The 25,359-nt window shown below is 37.0% G+C and overlaps 1 protein-coding gene across 22 annotated transcripts in view; it reads right to left on the bottom strand.

Moving 5' to 3' along the window:
- The window catches only part of prom1a (prominin 1a), a 94,223-nt gene that overhangs the window by 20,914 nt on the left and 47,950 nt on the right, over positions 1-25,359 (bottom strand). For 16 of the 22 annotated variants that reach the window (XM_080304842.1, XM_080304797.1, XM_026183095.2 and 13 more), the window contains 7 exons: positions 5,886-6,006; positions 5,371-5,434; positions 4,883-4,972; positions 4,559-4,582; positions 854-1,083; positions 397-471; positions 152-215 (listed from right to left, as the gene is read on the bottom strand). In XM_080304842.1, the coding sequence (XP_080160968.1) occupies positions 152-215; positions 397-471; positions 854-1,083; positions 4,559-4,582; positions 4,883-4,972; positions 5,371-5,434; positions 5,886-6,006 (668 nt within the window). The remainder of the gene's footprint in view (positions 1-151; positions 216-396; positions 472-853; positions 1,084-4,558; positions 4,583-4,882; positions 4,973-5,370; positions 5,435-5,885; positions 6,007-25,359) is intronic. The other 6 variants (XM_080304803.1, XM_080304832.1, XM_080304807.1 and 3 more) reach the window with 1 other exon arrangement.

The following is a 25,359-nucleotide window of genomic DNA, read 5'->3' as shown; positions in this document are numbered from 1 at the left end:
TAACAAAATAAACATAAAGAGAAACGCAGAGAGTGCAAGGAGAACACAAAAATCCATTCATTTATATAAGCACTTATTGTAATAACATATATCAAGAGTTATTAACTTTTGTGTTTGATTTCAGAAAAACATCGGTTCAAAAGCCACTTACTCTCAACAACACTTCTGGTCTGTTCAATCACCATATGCGGCGTGTCATTCAAAGAGGAGAAGCCCTGTGAAAGGAGGAAAAACAAGAAGGAACACCAAGTTTCTTTGTCCATTTTGTGGTTTTGGTTGGATTTGAAAAAAAAAATCAGGAACTAAAGATGAACAACTAAACAAGAAAACTGACAAAATACATCAGAAAATAGACTGGAAGACAAAAAAACTCCAATTAATGTGGTTCATGCTCACCCTCTGAACGACAGCGCTGAGGTCTGTTTTCAATACATCGTTCATCTTTTCCAGCTGTGCATTCACATCGGGTAGCTAACAAGTGAAAAACACAGCTTTGATAAGTATTTGCAATAAGAAATTATCAAAATGTAACAATTCCTGATTGCTGTTCAGAAATCTATTTTTTTCACTAGTTCAAATAACTCCTTAAAAAAATAACCTAAACCTTTCTATTGCTGTATTTCACTGTGCAGCACACTGCATGAGAAACAATGGGACAAAACAATTATTTCTAATGCTTAATATAATGCATAATCTTTAGGGTCAATATAGAAAGGTAGATGATTACTTTAAGACAGACGCAGAAAACGTTGAACTTATCCATTAGCCCAAAGTACTTAAGCCTGATTTTTAAGTGTGAATAATTTTATTGCAAACACGTGCCAAAAAGAGCACCACAGTTACAGTTTTGTACCCGTGTGAAATTTGAGCTGATCTGCAGCTGGGACAACGACTGGCGAATGTTGCGGCATAGCTGGGCTGTGGTAGCATCCGAGTCTTCATCATGGCAGTCAGTGTCATTTAGGGTGTGGTTGATGCTGGTCCGGACTTGGCCCAGGTTTAGGCTCAGTTTCCCTGTTCCATCCTGAAGCACCTCCAGAGATGCATTAACGCTCTCCAAGGCCTCCTTGGTTTCTCGCATGGCTGAAATAACGAGACCACAAGCGACATGGCAAGTGAACTGGGTTTAATATATGAGGGAAAAACCAATAAAGGAGAAATGCCCAAAGCAAAGTACCTAAAAAGTAAAAATGAAGAACAGTGGTTTTTGGGACTGTTCTCGCTGCAGTCACATGTTCTTCCAAAATGTAAATAAAGTCAGCTGGATTGTCTTATATCCTCAGAAAAATAAAAATGAAGGTGTTTTTTCACTAGTTATCTTGAAGAAAATTTTTAAATTAAAGGAGTTGTCATGTAGGGCTTTTCGATTAACTCTATTCCCATTGGATACTACTATGTGGTTTGGCTTCAGATGACTCAAAGAATCATGAATACTTTATATGAATCTTTCAGTTCTCTTCTGGAAAATACTGTAACAGTAAATGTGTGATATTAGACAGCCTTTGATTTCACCAGTGAAGAGGAAGTATGGAGCTGTTTTGTTTGTTTTGTTTTGCTTTTTTTAAACAGTGTATTGGTAACACAAATCGGGTAACCAGAACAAGGCAGTGGAGGCCAGAGGAAATCATAATGGTTGACCAGAAATAGCAGAAATACAGCTTAGAAACAGATATAGCATGATTTTTCATGCTTGTGTGCAACCCTGAACCCTGTTATAAAAAGCATTATGTGTAAAATGGGACTACGTAGGAAAAGAAAATTGTTTCATATTAAATAACTGTTTTGCTAAGTGGTAAAGGAACTATTAAGACCCTTTACCTAATTAAAATCACAATCCTACAATGTCAAAAGAACACATTATGCTGCTTGAATCATTGGATCATAATTATTGAAACATTAATGCGTATTTCATTTTAATGTTTCAGCTGGAGGTTATTTAAATTGCTAATATAGTAATAGGTAACTTTAGCTATATTAATAAAACATTATATATTAGTGACTTTATATAGTTAACATCTGCAAAATACTAAGCATTTCAAGTGTTATGTTATGGTATAGAGTACAAAGTACAATGTTTGTTTCAAAATATAATGTAGTTGAAGTAAAAGTCAGCAACAATGAATTATTTAAATAAAGCACAATGATATTAAAACTGTACTTTGTTTCCCAGGCACATACTAAGAAATCCTTACTATCAGCCCAAACTCCACAATCGGTGTATCCCTAGTAAAGCCCAGGCCTGATCCAAGTATATCTTTTGAGTTTCTCATCCAAGCTAATGGGGTCTGACATTTTGAGTGTGTCTGTAGTGTTCTCATATACTAGTGTGAATCTCTAGCATCTAAAATTACACTGTTAACTGCACTGCATGCAACAGAATCGCTTTTGGCGAACATTAAGCAAACAGGAATGCTATGAATAATATGAGCCATTATTAAAGATGTCGCTGTTCAGTAAATGACGCTTTTCCATGCATTTGGGTTCATTGTAAGACAGCAGCCAGTGTTAGTATAGAGTCTGTGAGCAGCCTGCAGAGGATGCTTAAAATTCAACAGGATAAAGAAAACAAAAACACTAGCATCCTTGAACAGAGGCATAAAAGGTGAACAACAGGAAACGGTAAATACACTCTCACATAGTGGCACGATTAGCAACACTGTGAAGCCATAGATGGACGCTTAAGCACCATTTTTAATTGTAGTAGTATATATCTCTTGGTTTTGTATTCCCTTTTTCTATCTTGTTACACTCTGCATTCTCAGTGAATAATAAAAAGCTTTGACAACTTGGCTCAAACCCAACAGAAACCCAAAAGGATATGAATATTAAAAACCCAAATTACAGTACAATCACTGCCATGCCAATGGCCAGACATTTTACCAACTTTACTTTTTTCATGCTTACTGACAGATCTTTCATCTTTTCTTGCTGATGTGGTGCAAGCCTATATATTTGGGTCAAACATCCACACAGTAGGGGTGGGGGAAAAAATCGATACTGTGTAGTATCGTGATAATAATAATAATAATAATAATAATAATAATAATAATAATAATAATGGATACTTTATTGATCCCCATGGGGAAATTACTTGTTTTTCTCTGCATTTGACCCATTCACTCAGTGAAGCAGTGGGCAGCCCACTAAGCAGGCGCCCGGGGAGCAGTGTGTAGGGACGGTACCTTGCTCAGGGGTACCTCAGGGTAGCCGTTAAGTGGATTCGAACCGCCGACCTTCCGATCATGGGGCGACCACTTTACCTACTGAGCTATCCCTGATATTTTGTTTGCTAATAATGTATCGATACAGGGACAGCAGAAATCGATATTTTGTTACAAAAAAAGTTTTTGTGGACTGGAACATGCTCTGACTTCAGAGCATGTTGATCCTTTTTCTGAGCAAGAATCCTGACATTCCTTCGCTGTCCAAATGTGTTTAACTTTTTTTATTGCAGCAATAAACATGACAGTTTGCTTATTTTAATTTAAGACATGTTTTATTTTAATTAAGTTTAAAACTTTTTTATTTAATGTAAAATTATATTTTGTTTTAATTTACTTTCAAATTCTTCATTTGCTGAAGGGGCTGCATAGTTTTCACAAATTGCATAGTTTAGAATAGCTATAATTGTACCAGATGGTTGCATTCAGTTAAGTTGGACTAGACTGTAATACAAACCGTTCAGTTTGTCAACAATAAAACTGACTGAAATGAGAGAATGACTGAGTGCGAGACTTTGTTATTAGATAAAATGAATATTGATAAAGTTTACCTTTATGTACAGAATCTGAATATCGCAAAATATTTTAAAAAATTGCAATAATATCGTATCGTGCGTTAAATATTGTGATAATATTGTATCGTGGGATATATGGTGATTCCCACCTCTACCACACAGCATCTAGTTGTAATTCAGAATTTAAAAAACAAGAGAAAAAGAAAACAAGGTATTCTCATAGTTACATATTCAAATAAAAAAAAAGAAATAAATAATAAAAGTAACATGATTGGTTACACAAACATGTTTTTTATGCTCACATCACACTGGGGTAACACAGTTACAGTATAAAGGGTTTGGGGATTTTGTCAAAACACCATGAACTTAAAACTGCACTAGGCTGGATTTTTTTTAATCATTTCCATTTATATTCATAAATGGAAAGAAAATTGAGAGAATTTATTTGTCCAATTTACCTGGTGACAACAGAAGCAGACATTCACATAAAGGAATAAAGCATGAATCTAAAGTATGGATGCCTTATAGTAAAATTATATGTATGTATGTATGTATGTATGTATGTATATATACTTCCACCCCCACAAGAAAAAAACCTTTCTACTTTCTTCACTCTGTGGTCACCAAAGTAAGATATAGCATAGTGCAGTTTTTATATACTGACTGTTTATTTTTCATCAAAAACTCAAGAACTGTAACTCGGGGCTCAGGTAGGCATCAAGGAAGAAAACAAAGGGGACGAATCACAGTAGCAACAATGGTGTCAAAATTCACAAAGTCAAGGGTCAAAGGACTGTGGGTCAGTTACTAAGTTATCATTACCTTTAATGGCCCTCTCGATTTTCACTTTATAAAAAAAAAAAAAAAGCATAAAATACAAAGATTAAGGATTAATGAAACTATTATTATATGGTGGAGGACTTATTACTTATAGGAAAATACTGAAACGAGTCCTAAACCTGTATTTCCACCAAAAAAAGGTTATTCACACTTTAAATCACACATTTAAGGGAAAAACATTGTATTCATCACACAACTGGCAGCACTGCAATGTTTGCAGTGAAGCTGTAGCTGGCATTTAGTAGCTTAGAACCTGCAATATTTTGATCTTAGCTAGAGGAGGAAATTAAAAGTGAGCAACTGTACCTCCAGCCATATTGAGAACTTGGTCCAAGGCAGGACGGACCTCCTTATCCAACTGATCATGTATTCTTCCACCCAATAATGGACCTATGTCTGTAGAAAACATCAGCATAGACACGTTAGTCCAAGTCACTCTTGTTCCCAATTTTGTTCTCTAGTAAACTTGTGTTCTAATGGTTTGAGTATACAAGGCATAACTTCTTCCTTTTTTTGTTTTTAATTTAAAAGCTTAAAATCCTGGCTCTGCTTTTGCAAGTCACAACTTCTAGGAAAGAACTGCCTCCAGAAGAAAGTAGCAAGAATACTCAAGAGATGTTTTTTAAAAGTTGCTACTTTGCCTATGGAGCTAGTTAAGTCACAGTTGTGAAAACAAGTAAAGCAGACACATTAAATTCACATAATAAGCATGCTACACAACTGAGTGTATAAACTTAGTGACTTGTCTGCGTCTACCTAATTTACTATTGGAGAAACAGAGAAGAACTACTTACTATCTAGGTCATAGATGACTTTGTTCTTGGCCGTGGCATACTGTGATATTAGGTATTCAATTTGCTGCATAGAGGAAACACAGAGACGAGCAGAGTCTTAGAAATAGCTGCACAAAAGTACTTTATTGGTCTAGACACCAACAAACTACTTCCGTGTTACACAATTTCATTAATCCACTTGAGAATCTGGTTGGAGTTGGTTTCTTCAGCAAATACCACCCATAAGAGTGAGACTGATTGTTGGAGAAATTTCACCGTATGAGAACAATCTTTTCAAAAGCAACTTTGCAGGTGTTGCGTGCACAAAAGGTGAGAAAATTCTCTTTTCCCGTGTGAAAGGATTACACAAAGCCAGCATGACAAGAAACCCCAGTTTCAACAAAGAAAAAAAGAAATAATATGCACACTGATTCACAAGTGTACCCTCAAGGAAAATTCGTAACTGAACCATCTATAATGCTTCACCCCAATTCTTTATGTAACATCGTGTTTCAAATGGAAACTTTCTGCCTCACCATCGGTGTGTCGTTAGCAAAGGTGTGCAGATCCCTCATGTTGCTGTTGACCAGTCTCCGTACGTTCTTCACCTGAGAGCTCAGGTTCTGGTTGGCAGCATACGCACACAGCACTCCAATCCTAATAAAACAGTGGAAACAAGAACACAAACATGTAATCTGCCTGCTGTCGGACATGTCTGAGTGACCCTGCTGCCCCTGTGTCAGTCAAGAGTAAGGCAGGGGCGAGCCATGCAGAGCAGGGTGATGACAAGCCATCAGCAGTAGGGGTCAGTGTGCACCACCACATTCACTTTACTTTGTTTTTGCAACTGCCACTGAGTGCACCTGTAGAGTGCCTTCATTCTTTGAAAGCCAGCATTACATTGGACTATTCTCGTACTCAAGAAAATAAATTTACCTTAAATCCATTTTAATTAACTGTTACATACAATTTCATTCATTTAATGTAAGTGTTGACATGAAAACACAATTTCCTGTTCATCAACAATGTTTTTAATAGGCTAGAATAAGGTAACATAACAGGCATAGAGGTCTTGTGTAAATGCATCTTTACAATACTGTATGTGTGTGTCATATACTGACATGTTCTGCAGTCTCAAGATCTAAACAACTATTATTTCCCCAAGTAATTTAGAAATAGACTCATAGCTATAAACCCAGGTGTCTTATCTTTATAATCTAAGGTCCCTGGGTTGTAAGCATATTCAAATTGAATGTGAAAACACAGAATCGCATAGAGCAGACCATTAAAGTGAATCTCTTGCATACTTCAAACAGACCTGAGTAGCTTACTACAAGGCTTAATTAGCTTGAACAACATCAAGGGAAAGACAGCCCATAATATTAAGCGGTTTCCATGACTCACTCTCATCCCAGCTGAATTTTCTCCTTCAGCACCTCACAGCTACTGCAGCACTACAGTGTGTGCACGTATGTTCTTACTGCTACTGATGTGTGTTATTGAGGTTCGCGCGTGAGCAGCTTAAGGAAAGGCGGTCAAAAAGGAAAAAAAAAAAAAAAAAGCTTCTCTACAATTGACTCTAAGGATCAAAAACTCCCAAAGTAGAGTTGTATGACACAGTGAATCCCCTTCATGGAAATGCTTCAGTGGAATAAGCAGCTTTATGAATGATGTAAGATGACTGGCAGAGAGGAGTAACAAAAGAACTGACTCAGAAGCTTCTGGGAAGGTTTAGATCAATGGTGTAGAATCGGGGTGCTGTGACTGACTCTATAAAAAAGGCAGGGGTCTTTATGTGTAAGTATGACAACAGGTTGTACGTATGTGACCACAGTGCACCCAGAGATGGGGTTTCTATTGTCTTACTGCTAATGCATGAAGACATTGCTGGGCGCCGTTCTTCTTTACAGAGCAGTAAAGTACAGCCACTGCTGTAATCACAGTTTCCCTTTGTGCATATAATCTAATTTCTATCCTGGATTATGCTGTGGACATTTTGCAACATTAAGCATTGCAGTGTGTTTGCACACTTAGTGTATGCATAAAATGTTTTCTACTTTCAAAAAATGCAGCGCATTGGAGCACATTTCCTTCCACTTTGTTAAACGTATGTATTTTTCTTAATTTCTGGCATGGAAATGCAGGGGAAAAAATGTCTTCAAATATTGTTACACTTTATTCTGTATGCAGACACATGCTTAAGTTTAGGCAGTCTAAGTCAGTACTTGTCAGATATCACAGCATGTAGCCAGCTAAGAGTCAGCATGTTTAGGATTTTTTTCTGGGGTTTAAGTCAGAGGACTGAAGAGTTAATGATTCAATAACAACCTAGTAAAGTTTGAATATTTATAAGCAAGAGGGACAGTTTCACAGATATGCCACAGATACTTTGAGTGGGCCAGTCAAACACCTTGGTTATTTTCTTTTTTAGACAGTTAGCTGTAAATGTGCTGGTGTTCTTGGGCCAAGAACACCTTTAGCTGTGGTTGAGACTGACTCTAAAATACTTTGGTATACACAGGAGTTCATGTTCAACTCAGTGAATGCAACAAGAGGAACCCAAATCATTATGTGGTATGAGGTATTTGTGCTGATATACTGTGCTTGGTTTTTGCCCAGCGTGGCACTGTGTATTACATTCTTGTCAAAGTCTTGCCATTTGTTCAGATGTAACTTTGCAATCCTTTGCAAACTTGCTACCCTGTTCACAGGATTCCCTCGACATAGGGCTGGGCCATATTATACCGTTCACGGTAATACCGGTATAATGTTAGGCAATGATAGGAAAATGAAATATCGCGATAGAATGGGAGTAAAACACGCATGCGCAGTGCCTTTGTTTTCATACGCACATGGCCGATTGTTGAGTGAAACAGATGAACCAGAATTGGTTTGTAAAAATGGTGCAACTTCAGTGATGTGGAACTGGATTGGTGTTTGTCCGTCAGATACACAACAAAGCACATTTTTTTTGCAGAACATGCAAGCGGCCGTTGTTATTGTCGTATTTGTCGGACTAAGATGCTCTTAAATCTGGGAGTAATCTGGGTCCTAAACTCTGTATGCTTCAGGTCAAACAACACTGCAGCATCACTGAGAGTTAAAACCTGTCTAAATTCTTTCATCTTTAATAAAACGATCAGCATTGCTGCTTTACCAGGTGTAACTATAAAGTTTAACTTCCAGGCATCCATGAAAACAAAAGTTATTACATTTAACAGAGTTAGAAGTTAGCAGGAAGCTAGCGGAAGTTAGCTCGCTAGTCTCGCTAGTTACCTAAGCATGATATTGCATGTTCTGACTGAGAGATTTCTGAAAAAAAAAATCAAACGTACAGCTCTGCTATCACTTCCAACATAAATGAAGACAGGAAACTAAACAGCAGTGACGTTTGTAGGGTTACTGAAGTTGGGCTAGCTGGTATATAATGATGTGCTAGGTGATCGCTAGCGACACAGCTATGTTAGCATAACATAAACAGTGAAGCTGGAGGATGAACACTAACTTTTTTCCACTTATAAAAGTTAAGGGGAAGGTTCCTCATGGTTAGAGACAAATGCAATCGCATGGCAGGATGCTGTAAACGGACCAAACTTCAGTCAGGAGAACAACTGAGATAATCCATCCACAATACCAGGTAAGTCATTAATATACTGCAACAACATGGGAATAGAGCAGCTGCCAGAGATTTCAACATTAATGAATCAATGGTACAGAAGTGGAGGAAGCAAGAAGAATGAGTTTAATAAAGTTTGATTTATCTGACTGCTTTGTTTCGCTTAATGTGCCTTATAATCCCGTGCACCTTATGGTCCGAAACATACGTACTGCACACTGCAGTTTAATGTTGCAAAGCACCTCTTTTTAACTTCAGTGGATATTATACATGGTTATGCTCAGGATATGTCAGCCCATTTGTACTGGAAATGCCTTTTGGTTAAACTTTCAGCAAGGAATTTGCATTTGCACTGTTACATTTTTATAAAGCTTTAATGTACATAAAAACCAGCTTCTTGTTTAAGTGAAAATAAATGGAAGGTTGTCTTTTTGCGCTAGTAATGTTGTGGAGTTGTATTTTGTCTCGCATCCATTATATCGTCAGTTATATCGTTATCGCAAATTTTCAAATATATATCGTGATAAATATTTTTGGCCATATCGCCCTACTCTACCTCAACATATATTTGGTTTGTTTCTAAATCAAAATGAATGTAAATATTCACTTGCTGGCATCTGAAGGAAATTCATAATGAACATCTTTCAAGATAAAAAAGAGCCTTCTAACAGCATTGTCATGGTCTTTAAAGAACAAATGTGTTATAGGATGTGCTGCCCTCGGGAGAAAAATTCGCTGATCTGCATGGCATCAAGCTGCACCATCTCTAGTGGATGTGTGATAATGTTTGCCATAAATAGTGAGTGTGCCAACAGAGTAAACACTGTCACCGTACAAGTGGCGACTTAATGAGAAACTAGGCCAAACAAGTAGGCTGGGACACAGTGAAGTGGAGCCATCCGTAACCAGGGGAAGATTCAAAATGGCCACTTTCACAACAAAAGCCTTTTGTCAAACACTTTCTCTGCCCTCCCTCTGTATCTTTCTCACTCACACTTCATACATTTGCTTTCCTCTTTCACACACAAATTCACAATCCCGCACTTTTCTTTTCTATGCTTGCTTTTGGTTGTCTGCTTGTCTTTATTACTTTACTTATGAAGCCTCTATTCCACACCCTCGCTAAACTATTTCTTTCTCTACACCAGTATTTCTCCATATATCTCCCTTGATGAGGTATTTTTGTTTGACTATGCTTTCTTACTCTATCCCAAAGTGAAACGTAACTACCATTTTCCTACTCCACCCTTTCTCTTCTTTAATCTCCTCCTCGGTCTCCTGTTTTGCCCTCAGTTACCTCTCTCTTTTCCCTCTTTCTCTCTCTCTCTCCCACTTCCTACCTCCTGTCCCTTCCTTTGTCTCTCTCACTCCCTCTCATAGCTGAACAAAGACTCTTTGAGGAAACAGCCTGGTGCTTTGCAACAAGCTGTGTTGCTGACTGTCCACCATATTTTATGAGAATCATGTTTGAGTTTAGCTTGAGTTTGCTCACGTTCCAGTTTGAGTCTGTTTTTTAAAAAGTGATTAAATTAAATGAGGGTCTAAAGCTGCAAGAAGACAACAAGGCATACACACATTTGTATTTGAATACGAAATGATCAAACAACCATCAAACTTAAAATGACAAGCAGGGCTTGCTAACCCGCTTTCTCACTTACAGCGTCTGTATCCACGAAACATGCCACTAAGGACTCAATCCCCCTGCAGTGTCATCTTCATTTCACCTTCTATTTAGTGGTGTTTATTATATCACATGTGACAGAGAAATATTCCATGGCATTCAGCTGATGATAAGCCAAACTATAAAATTCACTTATGAAAAAAAGATGTGAGCTTTGCATGACAACAAAGAGAAGATCTGAAATTCAAAGCAGATCAAACAGGCATCAGTTCATTATATATATCTCCGATTGAGCTTCTAGCATTTATTCCTATCCTTTAGTCTGTTATCTAAAGTTTTTGTCCATATAAAAGGTTTTCAAAGTTATAAATGCCAGACTCCTCTCTTATGTTACTTATCTACATCATCATATAAAAAGCCCTCAAACCAAGAATAAGCATTTGCCTCCCGGAGGAGCCAGCAACCTTTAGCCAGAGCTGCTTTATTGCTGGTCAGCACAATTTTTAGTTTTGATGACCATATCCTGTTTGCAAATCAGTTATAAGAACATGTGCCTAACATGGTTTAAAATGTTTACAGTTTCTCAGGGATCCTGGATTTGTTTGAATGTTTAGTGTTAGCACTATGTTCACCTAATGCAAATAGACCGGCACTTATATATATATGTATGCTAACTGAGCACTCACAGCCCCTTTTTTTCTACAAGCCCCTAATCACACACATGTACTTTATCTAAGCACCTTTTTATAACATTCAAATTAACACTCAATTCAGTATCTTGCCCACACAGACTGGATGACTGTCCACAGCCACCACAAGACATAGGCTACTGTTCCATCTCTTTACCTTTCTCCTAAGCTCGGTATTTTCATGCAGCCAAATTCAGAAAAAAAATAACTCAAAATTACAGTTTTTCCACTTCTTTTTTTTTTAAGTCAACAGAACAAGTATGAAAGAATAGCAATAATGAAACTTATTCAAACTAATGTAAACTAGCTCTCACTTTGAAGAGAGTCGCTGATTTGTTGCACTGCTAAAATCCTCATGAGATTCATCTTTCAAATCCACGATGTACTAATGTGCCACCAACTGTTTTCTGTAAAGTACTTGGTGACTCCTGTCTATAAAAAGCATCAATATTGTTTTGAAATAGGAATATAACTATTGATTGCTTATTTGCATTTGGAAACTTTAAAAACCTTTGAAAACTGTCTGGCTTGTACCAGACTAGTGTGACGGCTTTAAAATTGACACCCTCATAAAAAGAAATGTTGCATTTCAATGAAGCAGGTGGCCTTTAAAAATACCATTTGTCACCTCATCTGTGCACTTCAGCCATTGATCTTTTGTGCAGCATCATCACATTTCACTGCTATCAGCAACGTCTGAACTGCACAATCAACTCTAGCTATCAACTGTATGGCTGCTTTTTGACTGCAGGGGACAATTCAAACACAGCAGGAGGCAGATTTACCTCCAACAAGCTTGAAAAAGGGCTTTAATTCCTGCTTGAGCAAAAGCCAAATGACACATGAAACTGCCCCATGACAGCAGACGAAGAAGAGCAACAAACTAATGCAGTGCCCCAGAATCTAGGGCACTACTGGGGGCTGGGCAGTGAGTGTTCCATGGTCTGGTGGTTCCATAGCTTTTACAAACTTCAACAATGGCCTGCATTCAGTGTAACTGTAGTTCGGAGGCTGGGACAGTCCCCTTACAGCCCCTTCCTCTTTTAACACTGCCGGAAATGTCTCTTTATTGTCCAGCCTCAGTAAGAAAATGATCATTCTAGTCACTGTAATAACTACAGTGATCATTTTAGTTCACACACATCGATAGACAATGGCAGCGTAATCAGCACATGTGCATAATTAAATATTCTGAGTGCAATATAAAACAGCTACTGTAACTGTCAATCAAAGCCTTATCCAGAATAATCACTATAAGAATAATAATTAATATAAATAATTTTTTAAATTATTATTAAATCTTTATTTTTGTGCCAGTCTGACCTGAATGCAAACGCTAACGAGAAGTGATGCATTTTGGTGCATATGGGACAACAGAGGTGTTGACTGAAAAATGTCGGGCCTAAGCAATTTGTCCTGTCATATACTGTAGGTTATGTAGCAAATCTTATGTAATCTGAAATAATTCATTAGACATTTTATTGTGCCAACAGGTCACTGCCACAGCCAGCAACTGCAACTTTTTCTCATTTTAGCCACTTCGTGATCTCATTACTCCACTTATTTAAATGTATATAAATGTAATAACTGAATTGCTATTGCATTCATTTTAGTACCTACATAAAGCCTTTGGTTTGCCTGTTTTCATTCCATTAAACTGCCCTTTCTCCTTCAAGTGGCTATTGTTATGTATTTTTATTTGCTGTGTTATTACTGTCCTCAGAGCTTGCCAAGTCACATTCTGAGCCCAACTTCCCATTGGAGCATTGTGTCCTGTGAAGAATTTAATCAAGCAATGAATGCTTAAGCTTCCTGGCTTCAAGGCCTTTGCTCCGAGCATGACAGCCCAGTAAAGACAGTGCTATTAGTTCTCAGTTTTCTTCCTACTCATAAGGATGCTGCGCAAGCTGCTGTCAGTTGCATGTGAAGACTGTCTGGACTAGGTTGATGGGAGACAACAGACCATTAATTTCACAGTAAACAGTCCAGGAATGATATGAATACCAAACTCTGAGCCAAACAGCCTCACGGGGTTGTGTAAATAACACAGAAGGTCACTGCAGCACAATAGGATTTTTATTTTTTTAAATCTGTAGAAGGGCCAAAAGACAAAAAAAAAAAAATCTTCTGCAGTGCATGCATTTTTCTGATTAAATTGTCAAACAGTGTAACCATTGATTAATCATTTTTCCGTCCTAAAGCATAGCTTATACTAATATTTGTTTTTCCTTCAGTGACTGAGTTTGCTCAAATATGATGCAAATGACACATTGTTAAGGACACAACCCTGATTACCTGGGCAAGGACTCTGGTTATCTGGATATCTTTGCTTTTAAAAGTTAAATAGTAAAGTTCTCACAGAAGCAGTCTTTCTATAATTTGTCTTCTTAAGGATGTCCAAAACGCTTTAATAGACATCTGTGTTGCTCAGTAAACCATCCCTGGATAGGCTAAGTTTAATTAACCCCCTTCAAGCAAACATTAGTGGTTTGATTTAAAAATAAATATCAGCTGTCCATAACTAAATAACTTGTGATAGCTAATGAAAAAATGAGGAAATTCAGAGAGCAGATTATTTAATCAGCAAATGCTAACTTCATAACACATGAATGCACTTTATGAAGCATTAACCAGTCAAACCTAAGCGTAATTAACTATTATTTGCATATAATTAATCCACTTTGGAGAAGAAGACGAAGTTTAAATCTTTTACACCTTTTCAGAGGTCCTGGTTTTCTCTGAAGTTAGAGGTCAGCTGAATCACACTGATTTGCTTTGATCGTGCCATCCTCAGTTATTTAGCGAGTTCATCCCTAGTAAAATAATTTTAGTTTGAGGTTTAGCGTCCACTGAATGTGAGAAGAATTCAAAGTCATTCAGTGTTTTCACACAAAATCATCATTAATCCCCTTTCAGATGAACTGCAGTGCAGTTTGTAGGAATTGGCAAAGAAAATTAAAGTATTGACAAACAAAATTACAACTCTAGTGTATATCAAATATCAAATACAGGTGCAGGTAATTGTGTGGATATCATTGCTTTCATGCTACTGTTCTAATGCAACCATCAGTGGCTTGGTGCTTAACAAAGCACACAGGTCTTGGTTTGAATCTGCGGCCACAAACTTCAGCGTGAAGTTTGTGTGTCCTCCTTCCGTCTGTGGATTCTGGCTTCCTCTCACACTCCAATGATATGCATGCTAGGTTAACTGGTCAGTCTAACTTGGCTGGAGGTGTGCATGTGAGTGTGGATGTTTGTTTTTCTCTGTGTGTTAGCCATGGGATGACTCTTTTCCTATCCAGGTGGCATTTAACCACTGGGATGAGCTCCAGTTTTAAGGGATGGGATGAGTTTGTACACTGCTAGTAAAGATGGCCCTTTGTACATATGCTGTATTATCCTGTGAGTTCTTGTACGTTTCAAAAATCAAATGGTTAATGTTCTGCTGATTACGTTGATGACCTTTTTCTTGTTCTTCCCTCCCAAGCTTCTAATAATTTGACATTGTTAATATTGTTAAGCTGCTATCATCAGAACCCTTGTTTCTACACTAAACGAAACTACAAAAAAAACTACTAAAAAGCAGTTTATTCTATTTGCACTGTTTCTTCACCACTCACCTTTCTTCACTTTCTATTATGAATCACTTTACATTTAATCATTAGTTACTATTAATAGGGGTCGTCTGATTGTTGGGGTTTTCAATATATTATTGTAGGATCTTTATCTTACACTATAGATACCCTGGAGGTGACTGTTGTTGTGGTTTGGTGCTATCAAAATAAAATTGAATTGAATTGTATTATATCTGAGTAACACTCCCAATATAGCCCCCAAAATACTATTTGTTCTTTTATAACCACAAAGCTCTCATACAGTGGCTCATTACTAGTGAGCCTGGTTAGTATAAAGTTGCCAGCCTTCATTTTGCTGGGGTACACCCTGATGACCACAAAGTGACACAAAGACATGTATGACAGATCCATCTCCCAGAAATGCTGATATTTCTAGGTTATACCTCCTACTCGTAAAGCCATCACAGATCCCTGCAGCTTTGCCTTCTCCTATCTTTTCTCTCCTGTGTAACAATGTGCCATATCATCACTACTGTAACATAAATGTCTCCTATAAATTTGAAAGAAAGCCCGGCCTAGCTAGGAAAGTCAGTTAGCTTCACAATATTGAATTCTTCTAAATCGTGTGTTGATTTGTAAGGTGTACACTACAAGAATCCACGACCATTAGCATCCCAGGGTGAGAGGAAAAAATTCAATTAGTAAAAAATAGAGATGGACCGATCCGATATTATGTATCGGTATCGGTCCGATACTGACCTAAATTACTGGATCGGATATCGGAGAAAAATAAAAAATGTAATCCGATCCATTAAATATCACGAAAGCACCTCACAAAACTTGCAACACGCCGTAACTCACCTCAGAAAGTTAGCACGTCGGAGCAGTAGACATCACGTGATAGAGCGGCTGTGGCATGCGGGACCTGTCAGTGGTCTGGATAGCATTTGGAGCTTCGCTAGCAACCCGGCATTTCATCTCCGACAAAGTTATCCCCGAGAGAAGTAAAGCAAGTGTGTAAGTCCATCTCTGAATGTTTGTAAAGCATTCCTGCGTTAAGCTTAACAAGCGATATATGGAGCGACTGCCTCTTCTTGCTGCTACTTCAATCATGAAACTGCTTAATGATCAGCTGATCGGCTTTTCTGTCGCGAGTCCATCTCTCTGGTTTGTTTTTGGCCCACTTTGCACCAGAAAGAGGAAACCAGCGGCTGAACAACAGCAGCACGTTTAAGCTTGATCAGCTGTTGTTAGAATTTATTTATTATTACTTTCTACACCAGGATCTTTTTCTACGTAGCTGACGGCTGGTAACTGTGCAGGGGCGGATCTAGCAAAGTTTAGCCAGGGGGGCCGATAGGGCATTAACAGGGAAAAGGGGGCACAAAGACATACTTTTCTTTCTTATTCTCATTTAAAATGTCTAGCTTTTAATAAATAATTATCCGAATCTTACACCGAAAGTTTTAATTTGATGTAAAATGAATAGAAGTCAATTACTGTATATAGTGACTATTAAGTCTAATATATATACCCTAGTAAGCTATAGTACTTTTTCCTTTGGGAAGGTACCATCTGTACAGTCTGCAATTTTGTTGAAGAAAGATGTTGAATCTATTTAATATTTCTTGAAAAATAATTGATTTCTGTGCATTTTTTTTTCACACTGCATCAAATTAAGGTTGATTACGTTGATTAAGCATCATGAGGTGGAGCGTGAGGGGTGGTTCCCTATTTTTTATTTATTTATTTTTGTTGTTGCTGGGAGTTGGAACCCTATTAGTTAGGTTGCTTAATATTTACGCTAAGTACTCTTTAAAATACCAGAATAGGGAGGATGGTGTAGGTTTAAGTTTATTAGATTGATCAGTATTGCTGAACTATAAATATTTTTTTTTTTGCATATAGGTATAACAGAATAGCTTCAGTGTAGTTGTTGTTTTAAACTTGAGTATGAACTTATACAAAATGCAGCAAGATATTTTTAAAAAAACAGTTTTATTGATTAAAACACACTATATCGGATTCATATCGGTATCGGCAGATATCCAAATTTATGATATCGGTATCGGTATCGGACATAAAAAAGTGGTATCGTGCCATCTCTAGTAAAAAATAAGGCGGATTTCAGCTATAAATGCAAAATGAGGGAAAATTTGAATGATTAGTATGAATGAGGTCTCTCCAGGGGATGTGATAAATTATGGGATGCACTGCAAATTCTGAGAACAACCCCTCCAGTTAATTAGCTTGGCTGTGGCATGTGTAAAGCTGCCATTGTTTGGTGTTTGTGTGCTGTGAACAGGAGATGATAACTTTTTTTTAGTTTATTAATAAAAAAAAAACAACTTTAAACAGAGACAATTCAAGAGAAAATAAGGATAAGGCTTAAGGGCCAATCAACGTAAAAGAAGAGCGCAAATACATATTTATGAATCAGAAACATAATTCTCAGTTGCAGCCTGAGAAATTACACAGACTGAAAAGCTGTATATACAAAAATAGCCAGAGGTAAGTGGTTAAAAGCTTTTTGATAACAGTGATTTTTTAATGGGTGGAGTTCAATGAAAATCAAAGCATTAGATGTCCAAAACAATTATTTACTTTTTTATTCATTTATTTACTTATTTTTTTGATGAGAGACTGTTACACACTGCAATGTATTAAAGTGAGATGTTTCACGCTGTTCGCTTGTGCACATTTTCCCCAACACATTAGGTAACCCACATTTCCATGAGCTATGTGTGATTTTAAGATGCAAAAATAAAATAAAAATCAATGGAGACAGTTGGATAATGCACATAATGCATGTTAGTAAAGAGTAGAAATCCTGTGCAGATCTCACCGATTACCTGCAAGCTTTTGTTCTCTTTCTAGTCTGCAGATCAGAGGGGTGTCCAACTCCAGTCCTCGAGAGCTACTGTCCTGCAGCTTTTAGGTGCATCCCTACTCCAACACAGCTGAATCAAATGGTTGGACGACCTCTTCAGCATGCCATCAAGTTTGCCAAAGGCCTGATAACAAGCCATTCATTTGACTCAGGTGTGCTGGAACAAGGATGCGTCTAAAAGCTGCAGGACAGTAGGTATGTCCCAATTCATAGGCTGCACCCTTGAAATTGAAGGCCGAGTACGTCACAGCCAGGCAACGAAGGCTGCTCCAATTGCGGCCTTCATTTCATTCAGCTCTCAAGGGCTGGAGTTGGACACACCTGCGGTAGATTATGACATGCCCACAGATTGCACTTAAGTTCACACTTCAGGTACATTTTTGTTCTTGTTGATGGTTTTAAATTCTCAGGATATCTACCTTATTTTATTATCATTTTAGATTTTCGAATTTTGTTCGACTCAACACTAAATATAGAATGGAGTACAAGAAAAAGGACTGGAAGCCTAGCAAAAACCACCTGTATGGCATTTTTTCATCATTATCATCAACAACAAAACAACAGCGACAACTACTACTACTACTGCCTAATGCATAATGCTATATATAATGCTATACATTATACTGTAACTATACTCTCCAATATATACAACAATAATCCTGGCTATTGCTGGAAAAGAACGGAGCATCAGGATGGGTTAGTTTCTTCATTCTGTGCATATAATCTCAGTCAATCATACTGAAATAATTACTTTGCTTTACTGTACTTTTAATTTTATTTTTAACATCAAAATGTGTTTTTTGGGCTCTCCTTTCACACTAGAATCCTGTTACTTTTGCTGCTACTACTCCAAATCCCCTAGAGGCTTTTAAGTAAAATGTAATTTTATATTTTGCTAGTGTAACAGCACCCTAATGCCGCTCTGCACTGAAAATAAATTACCTCCCAGTAGCCTGACATTTAGTGAACAAGTGACATCTTCATAGTTGTAGCTTCTTTCGTGAAAGAGTTGATGCTCATCACACTATTAATGAGCCCCTAAAAATAGTCCTGCATGTGATTTCTCCCCAGGGAGGCTGTTAACTGAGCAATGTGTGGGTTACAGAAGGTGCAGGATTGAGGTAAAAGTTTACTTGGCTACTTGTGTTTATACGTAGCTAATTGTGTGCTAGTTTTTTTATGTGACAGAATGCAAGAATATGTTTGATCTGTTATCAGCAAGTGAGTGGTTTATAATAAATTCAATGAAAATACTTTTGCAGGTAGATAGATGGATGGATATTGGTTTTTCTGTTTGATCAAAAGGACCTTATACAAGAACTCTTCACAACCACGTGCAATTATTTTGTACAGAACACAGCACATCTGTGAGACAAACTTCAAGGCTTTTTGAAAATCTCACCATTTACCAAACCTCTCAAAGAAAAAACCCAGACAAATTTATTTTAATTTGTTGTGTTTATTTTTAGTATGTATATTGATCAATTTTTATTTTGTTTGCTATTCTGTAGACCTATTTTGCCTCATTTTATGAAGCAACATTACTTTGAGCTATTTAGTTTTATATTATTGATTTTTTTTGTGATTTCTCATTATTGTAGTAAGCATTTACCTCTCAATATAAACCACATTGAGGTAACTATATATATATATATATATATATATATATATATATATATATATATATATATATATATATATATATATATATATATATATATATATATATATATATATACATATATATATATATATATATATATATATATATACATATATATATACATATACATATATATATATATATATATACATATATATATATATATATATATATATATATACATATACATATATATATATATATATATATATATATATATATACATATACATATATATATACATATACATATATATATATATATATATATATATATATCATATACATATACATATATATATACATATACATATATATATATATATATATATATATATATACATATACATATACATATATATATATATATATATATATATATATATATATATATATATATACATATATATATATATATATATATATATATATATATACATATATATATATATATATATATATATACATATATATATATATATATACATATATATATATATATATATATATATCTGAATTCAATTCAATAAAACATTAGAATTCTCCAGTTTTTGGGATGAAAGTCACATCTCACAGATTCAATCAGTGATGGAACTTAGGGTCATCGGGTATTTCAGGTCCAGCAGGAACTGTTCATGGTTCCATACTCTGGATGCAAAGCCACCCAGTAGCCTTCTCTGTGACTTCAGATGCTCCATTGCTAAATGATTGCCCTGCAAATCCTGTTCTCTTCTCATTGCAATTTTAATTTCAACATGATCAATTAGTTGGTGGATTTGAATACGATGATCATATCTGGCTGCAGCCATGATGGTGTTATTTGGGCTGCAAAATTCAGCTGCTTGCCAAGGTCCCCTTCCATATGCCAGCTGTTGGAGGCAGTGAGGAGCCCAGCATTTGTTTAGCTTGTGGGTCAGGTTTCTCTCCAGCGCTAACAATGGCAATGGTCTTTGCCTGACGGTGGCCTCTGATGCCTTTAAAGGCCACGGTCCTCGATAAGGACTTAGTTATAGTGTCAGTGATAGAGCCAATGTCCAAAGGTTTTTAAAGCGTTCTGCAAAACAGGTTACATGTGTCGAAACAAATTAACTTACGCAAAATGAGCTGTGATTGCCAATGGTCAGTCTTCTACATTTGTGCATTATATTATATTATATTATATTATATTATATTATATTATATTATATTATATTATATTATATTATATTATATTATGATTTCACAAAACATCAGCCTTGTAGAAACATTTAGCTGATTAAAACGTTGAAATTAGACTGCCATCTTCAGTTTTGTCTTTCAGCTGGTGGAGATATGGATGTAAACAAAGTAGTCATTGTGCACAACACTGTCAAAGATTGTATATGTATTAAAAGATGGATCACTCTGTAACAACACTGTAATAAACAGTTTCCGCAGGCCTTGAAAATGCACAAAGATTTTCTTACTGATCCAATCATGTCTGCAGTTAATCTCTCATTTAAACTTTCATTCACTTTTTTTTTTATAAATAAAACTTTAAAAAAGATCAGCTTTAAGCTCCAATTCAGTACTTTCAGTACTCCGATCAAGTTACACATTGTTAGAAGATAAAATGTGCTAAAGGAAGCATACGCAATAACTTTCCATTCCATTTTAATGAGCTGTGAGAATTTCAGTGGGAGGAATTATATTTTACAAATAACTAAAGGAACATGCTGGTATACTGACAAGTTTGTACTTTTATTTCACACACTTTCCCCTCATTATGTGAGAGGAGATAATACTACGGTTGAAGTCTTTTGCTAGGAATGTCAAGGGTTTTAAGGGTTTAAAAGCTCCGAAGTCAAAAAGTTAATCTTATGCGTTGCATTTCTAGATTAATGTATGTAGTATTGAGAAGTAATTATTTTGACTGTGGCTGCTGAGCTCCTGGTGATGTCCCTTCTGTGTGTTGTGCTCCAACAACTTAAGAATTAATTGGGTCACTTTATTAATAATTCAGCAGGATCCAGTGCTATAACTCACACACCACATAAACAGAAGTGGAACTTGTGTTCACTTTGTTTTAAACTAAACTAAACTGACCCATTAAAATAAAAGCAACTACTTTTTGTGTTTAGCCTTGGTTATAAAAGAAAACACACACACACACACACACACTAGAACAGAGCTAAGCCGAACACAGAGACCAGTCTTTGCATTCCTTCACTCCTACTTTGGCCAGAAAACTGTCTGATACACTGGAACTTTTATGAGCTTTGCTTTTTTTGTTTATGATTGTGGCGTGTATTATCATTCTGCGACACCACTAATCTATCTACCACTTAACAGGCAAAGCTGCAACAGTGAGAAAATAACAACATAATATCTTTGAGAAGGTAGGGGAATCTGCACAAGCTTGTCCAGTAGCATAGCTGTCTGTGGACAAGCATGTGCTCAGAAATTTAAGTTTGGTCCAACATAAAGGCAGAAAGTCTTAGCCTGGTTTAAAAAAAATCAAATTTGAATTAACTTGCATACTGAATTCACAGTGGTTGTTTTTCATTCAAGCAGTGATTTCCCATGATATACGAGTATTTTACTCAGCACATCTAACATGGTTTTGCAAGGTCATTTGCTGACCTTCTCTTCCTTCATAAACGTAAAATGATGCACAAAAAGATTACCAACCAAAACTGAATCAGTACAAGATATATTGTACATCGCTTGGGATGCCCATTTATAGATATCCCAGACATCAGATAGCTCATTTACAGACAAACCCTTCAAATCTAATCTGGGTGCCTGAGATTTAAAATTCAGCTTGCTGAATGCTCAGTTCACTGTCGCCTGTATTATCATTAATAAGACCCCATATAATTAGCATGGATTACTAAGTCCATAATATTAGGACTTTTTGTGTTAATAATATTGGACACCCAGCAACTGAAATAGACTGCTGAAGCCCATACTGGATAACAGCATGGGGCAAGGGTCTTCCACTTGGTCAGAACAGAAGCAAAGATCTTATGTCTGTCATTTTCTTATTATAAATCCATGCGGGTGTTGTGCAGAATCAGAGCTGATTAGTAGAAACTGAAATAACTCCTGCTGTTCTTTTAATAAAACAGAGTGGGAATATACAATAGCTGGCAGATATAACAAAACATGCTGTTTAGCATACAGTACACATGTGAGCTACGATATATTAATGGCACAGTGCTGAATGGCTAATGCGTTGCAAAATTACCCCAGCGGTGGCAATCACATTCACAAGAGAAGCATGAGGACACAAACATTGACAATTAGCCCTTTTCATATAAGCAGGAGTTTACCAATTTGCTACTGACATGATACAATCTCTCTTTATTTTAGGTTAGAGATATTATAAAATAAACACTAACCATAAAGAAGCAAACTCAAAGAGCCCAGATATCCCCAAATGATAAGGATCCAATCATATTAAAAAACATATTAATCAAAAACACCACACACACAAAGGAATTATGTAATATAATCTCACTGTGATGCTAATTCAAACTCTGTAGCACACCCTGATATTATTAAACAACTGATGTCCCTTCCTTCCCCAAGTAAGTCTCCATTAAGGCATCCTTCCACTAAGATGACATTGCACCTCGACCGCAGGTTGTTTAAAAGAGGAAAGGTGAAATTTGTCAGCCCTTGGTTCCCCCCAGACTGCCCTGAGCCCCAAGCAGTTGTGTATATATATTCACAAGCTGATGGGGTGACTACATTAAAAAAAGAAAGAAAAGAAGAATCAATAATAATAATAATAATAATAATAATGACAACCAATTATCCAGACCTGCAAGTTTCCCAAAACTTGGCCAGGTAGAATTTTTTTGGACAGATGGACAAAAACCTGAATGATCAAACATAATATCTGTGTGAAAGGTATTAATGCATATTCATTATTTCTAAAGGTTTAATCTCACTGTAAACTGAGTTGGATTCTAACTTACTCACTGTGAGTTTTCCATGTTTCTTTTGTTTGCTTTGCTTGTGTCTTTTCCTGCTATGTACCCAAATTTAAAGCCCTATGAGAAATCAGTTTAACGTGCTTACACGCCACAGTAATTATCAATTTCTCAAGGCCTTTTTAATACATCATTTTATGCTTAATTAGATTTCAATATTCCTTCACCTAAATTAACCTGGTGAATGTGTTAATAGTTCAGCTCCACTAATTGGCAAATTGCTGTAATATGTTTCTGATTAAATTATGAGTATGTCCACAAATGTAATTAATCATTCTCATCATGTTTGTTCCCACAAAGCCAATCCAGTGTCTCTGCCTGTAAGATACAACATTAAAAGTCAGTGATGAACATCTGCTTTGTGTTTGGCAGAGTTTAGCACACAATGACAACAATCCTGCCTGCTTTTACTTGGGCAGTACATTTGTAGCCGGAGCAGAAGTGCATGCATTTTCAGCATGACTGGCATGCGTGTGAATCAAACCCCATAGCCCTACAGCGCTACTCTAACCCAGTGAACATTACTCATTCACGTTTACAACTGCAGCTCATTGGCAGCTCCTCTGGGATTTGACCCTACCACCTTCACAGTAGGAGGATGATATAAGAGGGAAATTTTCTCATTAGCTTTCTTGTTACAGATTTTTTTCTTCCCATTTCTACCTGGTTCACCGATTTGCTTTATTTGTTTTGCTTTTTTTGCCTCCTTTATTTGCCACAGTGGATCCAGGAATGCTCAGTCTGTCGCACATACGCCAGAAACCTTGGCTACATATACAGTGGGGCAAAAAAGTATTTAGTCAGCCACCGATTGTGCAAGTTCACCCACCTAAAATGATGACAGAGGTCAGTAATTTGCACCAGAGGTACACTTCAACTGTGAGAGACAGAATGTGAAAAAAAAATCCATGAATCCACATGGTAGGATTTGTAAAGAATTTATTCGTAAATCACGGTGGAAAATAAGTATTTGGTCAATAACAAAAATACAACTCAATACTTTGTAACATAACCTTTGTTGGCAATAACAGAGGTCAAACGTTTACTATAGGTCTTTACCAGGTTTGCACACACAGTAGCTGGTATTTTGGCCCATTCCTCCATGCAGATCTTCTCGAGAGCAGTGATGTTTTGGGGCTGTCGCCGAGCAACACGGACTTTCAACTCCCGCCACAGATTTTCTATGGGGTTGAGGTCTGGAGACTGGCTAGGCCACTCCAGGACTTTCAAATGCTTCTTACGGAGCCACTCCTTTGTTGCCCGGGCGGTGTGTTTTGGATCATTGTCATGTTGGAAGACCCAGCCTCGTTTCATCTTCAAAGTTCTCACTGATGGAAGGAGGTTTTGGCTCAAAATCTCACGATACATGGCCCCATTCATTCTGTCCTTAACACGGATCAGTCGTCCTGTCCCCTTGGCAGAAAAACAGCCCCATAGCATGATGTTTCCACCCCCATGCTTCACAGTAGGTATGGTGTTCTTGGGATGCAACTCAGTATTCTTCTTCCTCCAAACACGACGAGTTGAGTTTATACCAAAAAGTTCTACTTTGGTTTCATCTGACCACATGACATTCTCCCAATCCTCTGCTGTATCATCCATGTGCTCTCTGGCAAACTTCAGACGGGCCTGGACATGCACTGGCTTCAGCAGCGGAACACGTCTGGCACTGCGGGATTTGATTCCCTGCCGTTGTAGTGTGTTACTGATGGTGACCTTTGTTACTTTGGTCCCAGCTCTCTGCAGGTCATTCACCAGGTCCCCCCGTGTGGTTCTGGGATCTTTGCTCACCGTTCTCATGATCATTTTGACCCCACGGGATGAGATCTTGCGTGGAGCCCCAGATCGAGGGAGATTATCAGTGGTCTTGTATGTCTTCCATTTTCTGATGATTGCTCCCACAGTTGATTTTTTCACACCAAGCTGCTTGCCTATTGTAGATTCACTCTTCCCAGTCTGGTGCAGGTCTACAATACTTTTCCTGGTGTCCTTCGAGAG

The sequence above is a fragment of the Astatotilapia calliptera genome, chromosome 2 (genome assembly GCF_964374335.1).
Source record: "Astatotilapia calliptera chromosome 2, fAstCal68.1, whole genome shotgun sequence".
In the NCBI taxonomy this organism is placed as follows: domain Eukaryota; kingdom Metazoa; phylum Chordata; class Actinopteri; order Cichliformes; family Cichlidae; genus Astatotilapia; species Astatotilapia calliptera.
Note: the sequence above shows the minus strand (reverse complement) of the source record. Positions and strands in the feature narration are given on the sequence as shown.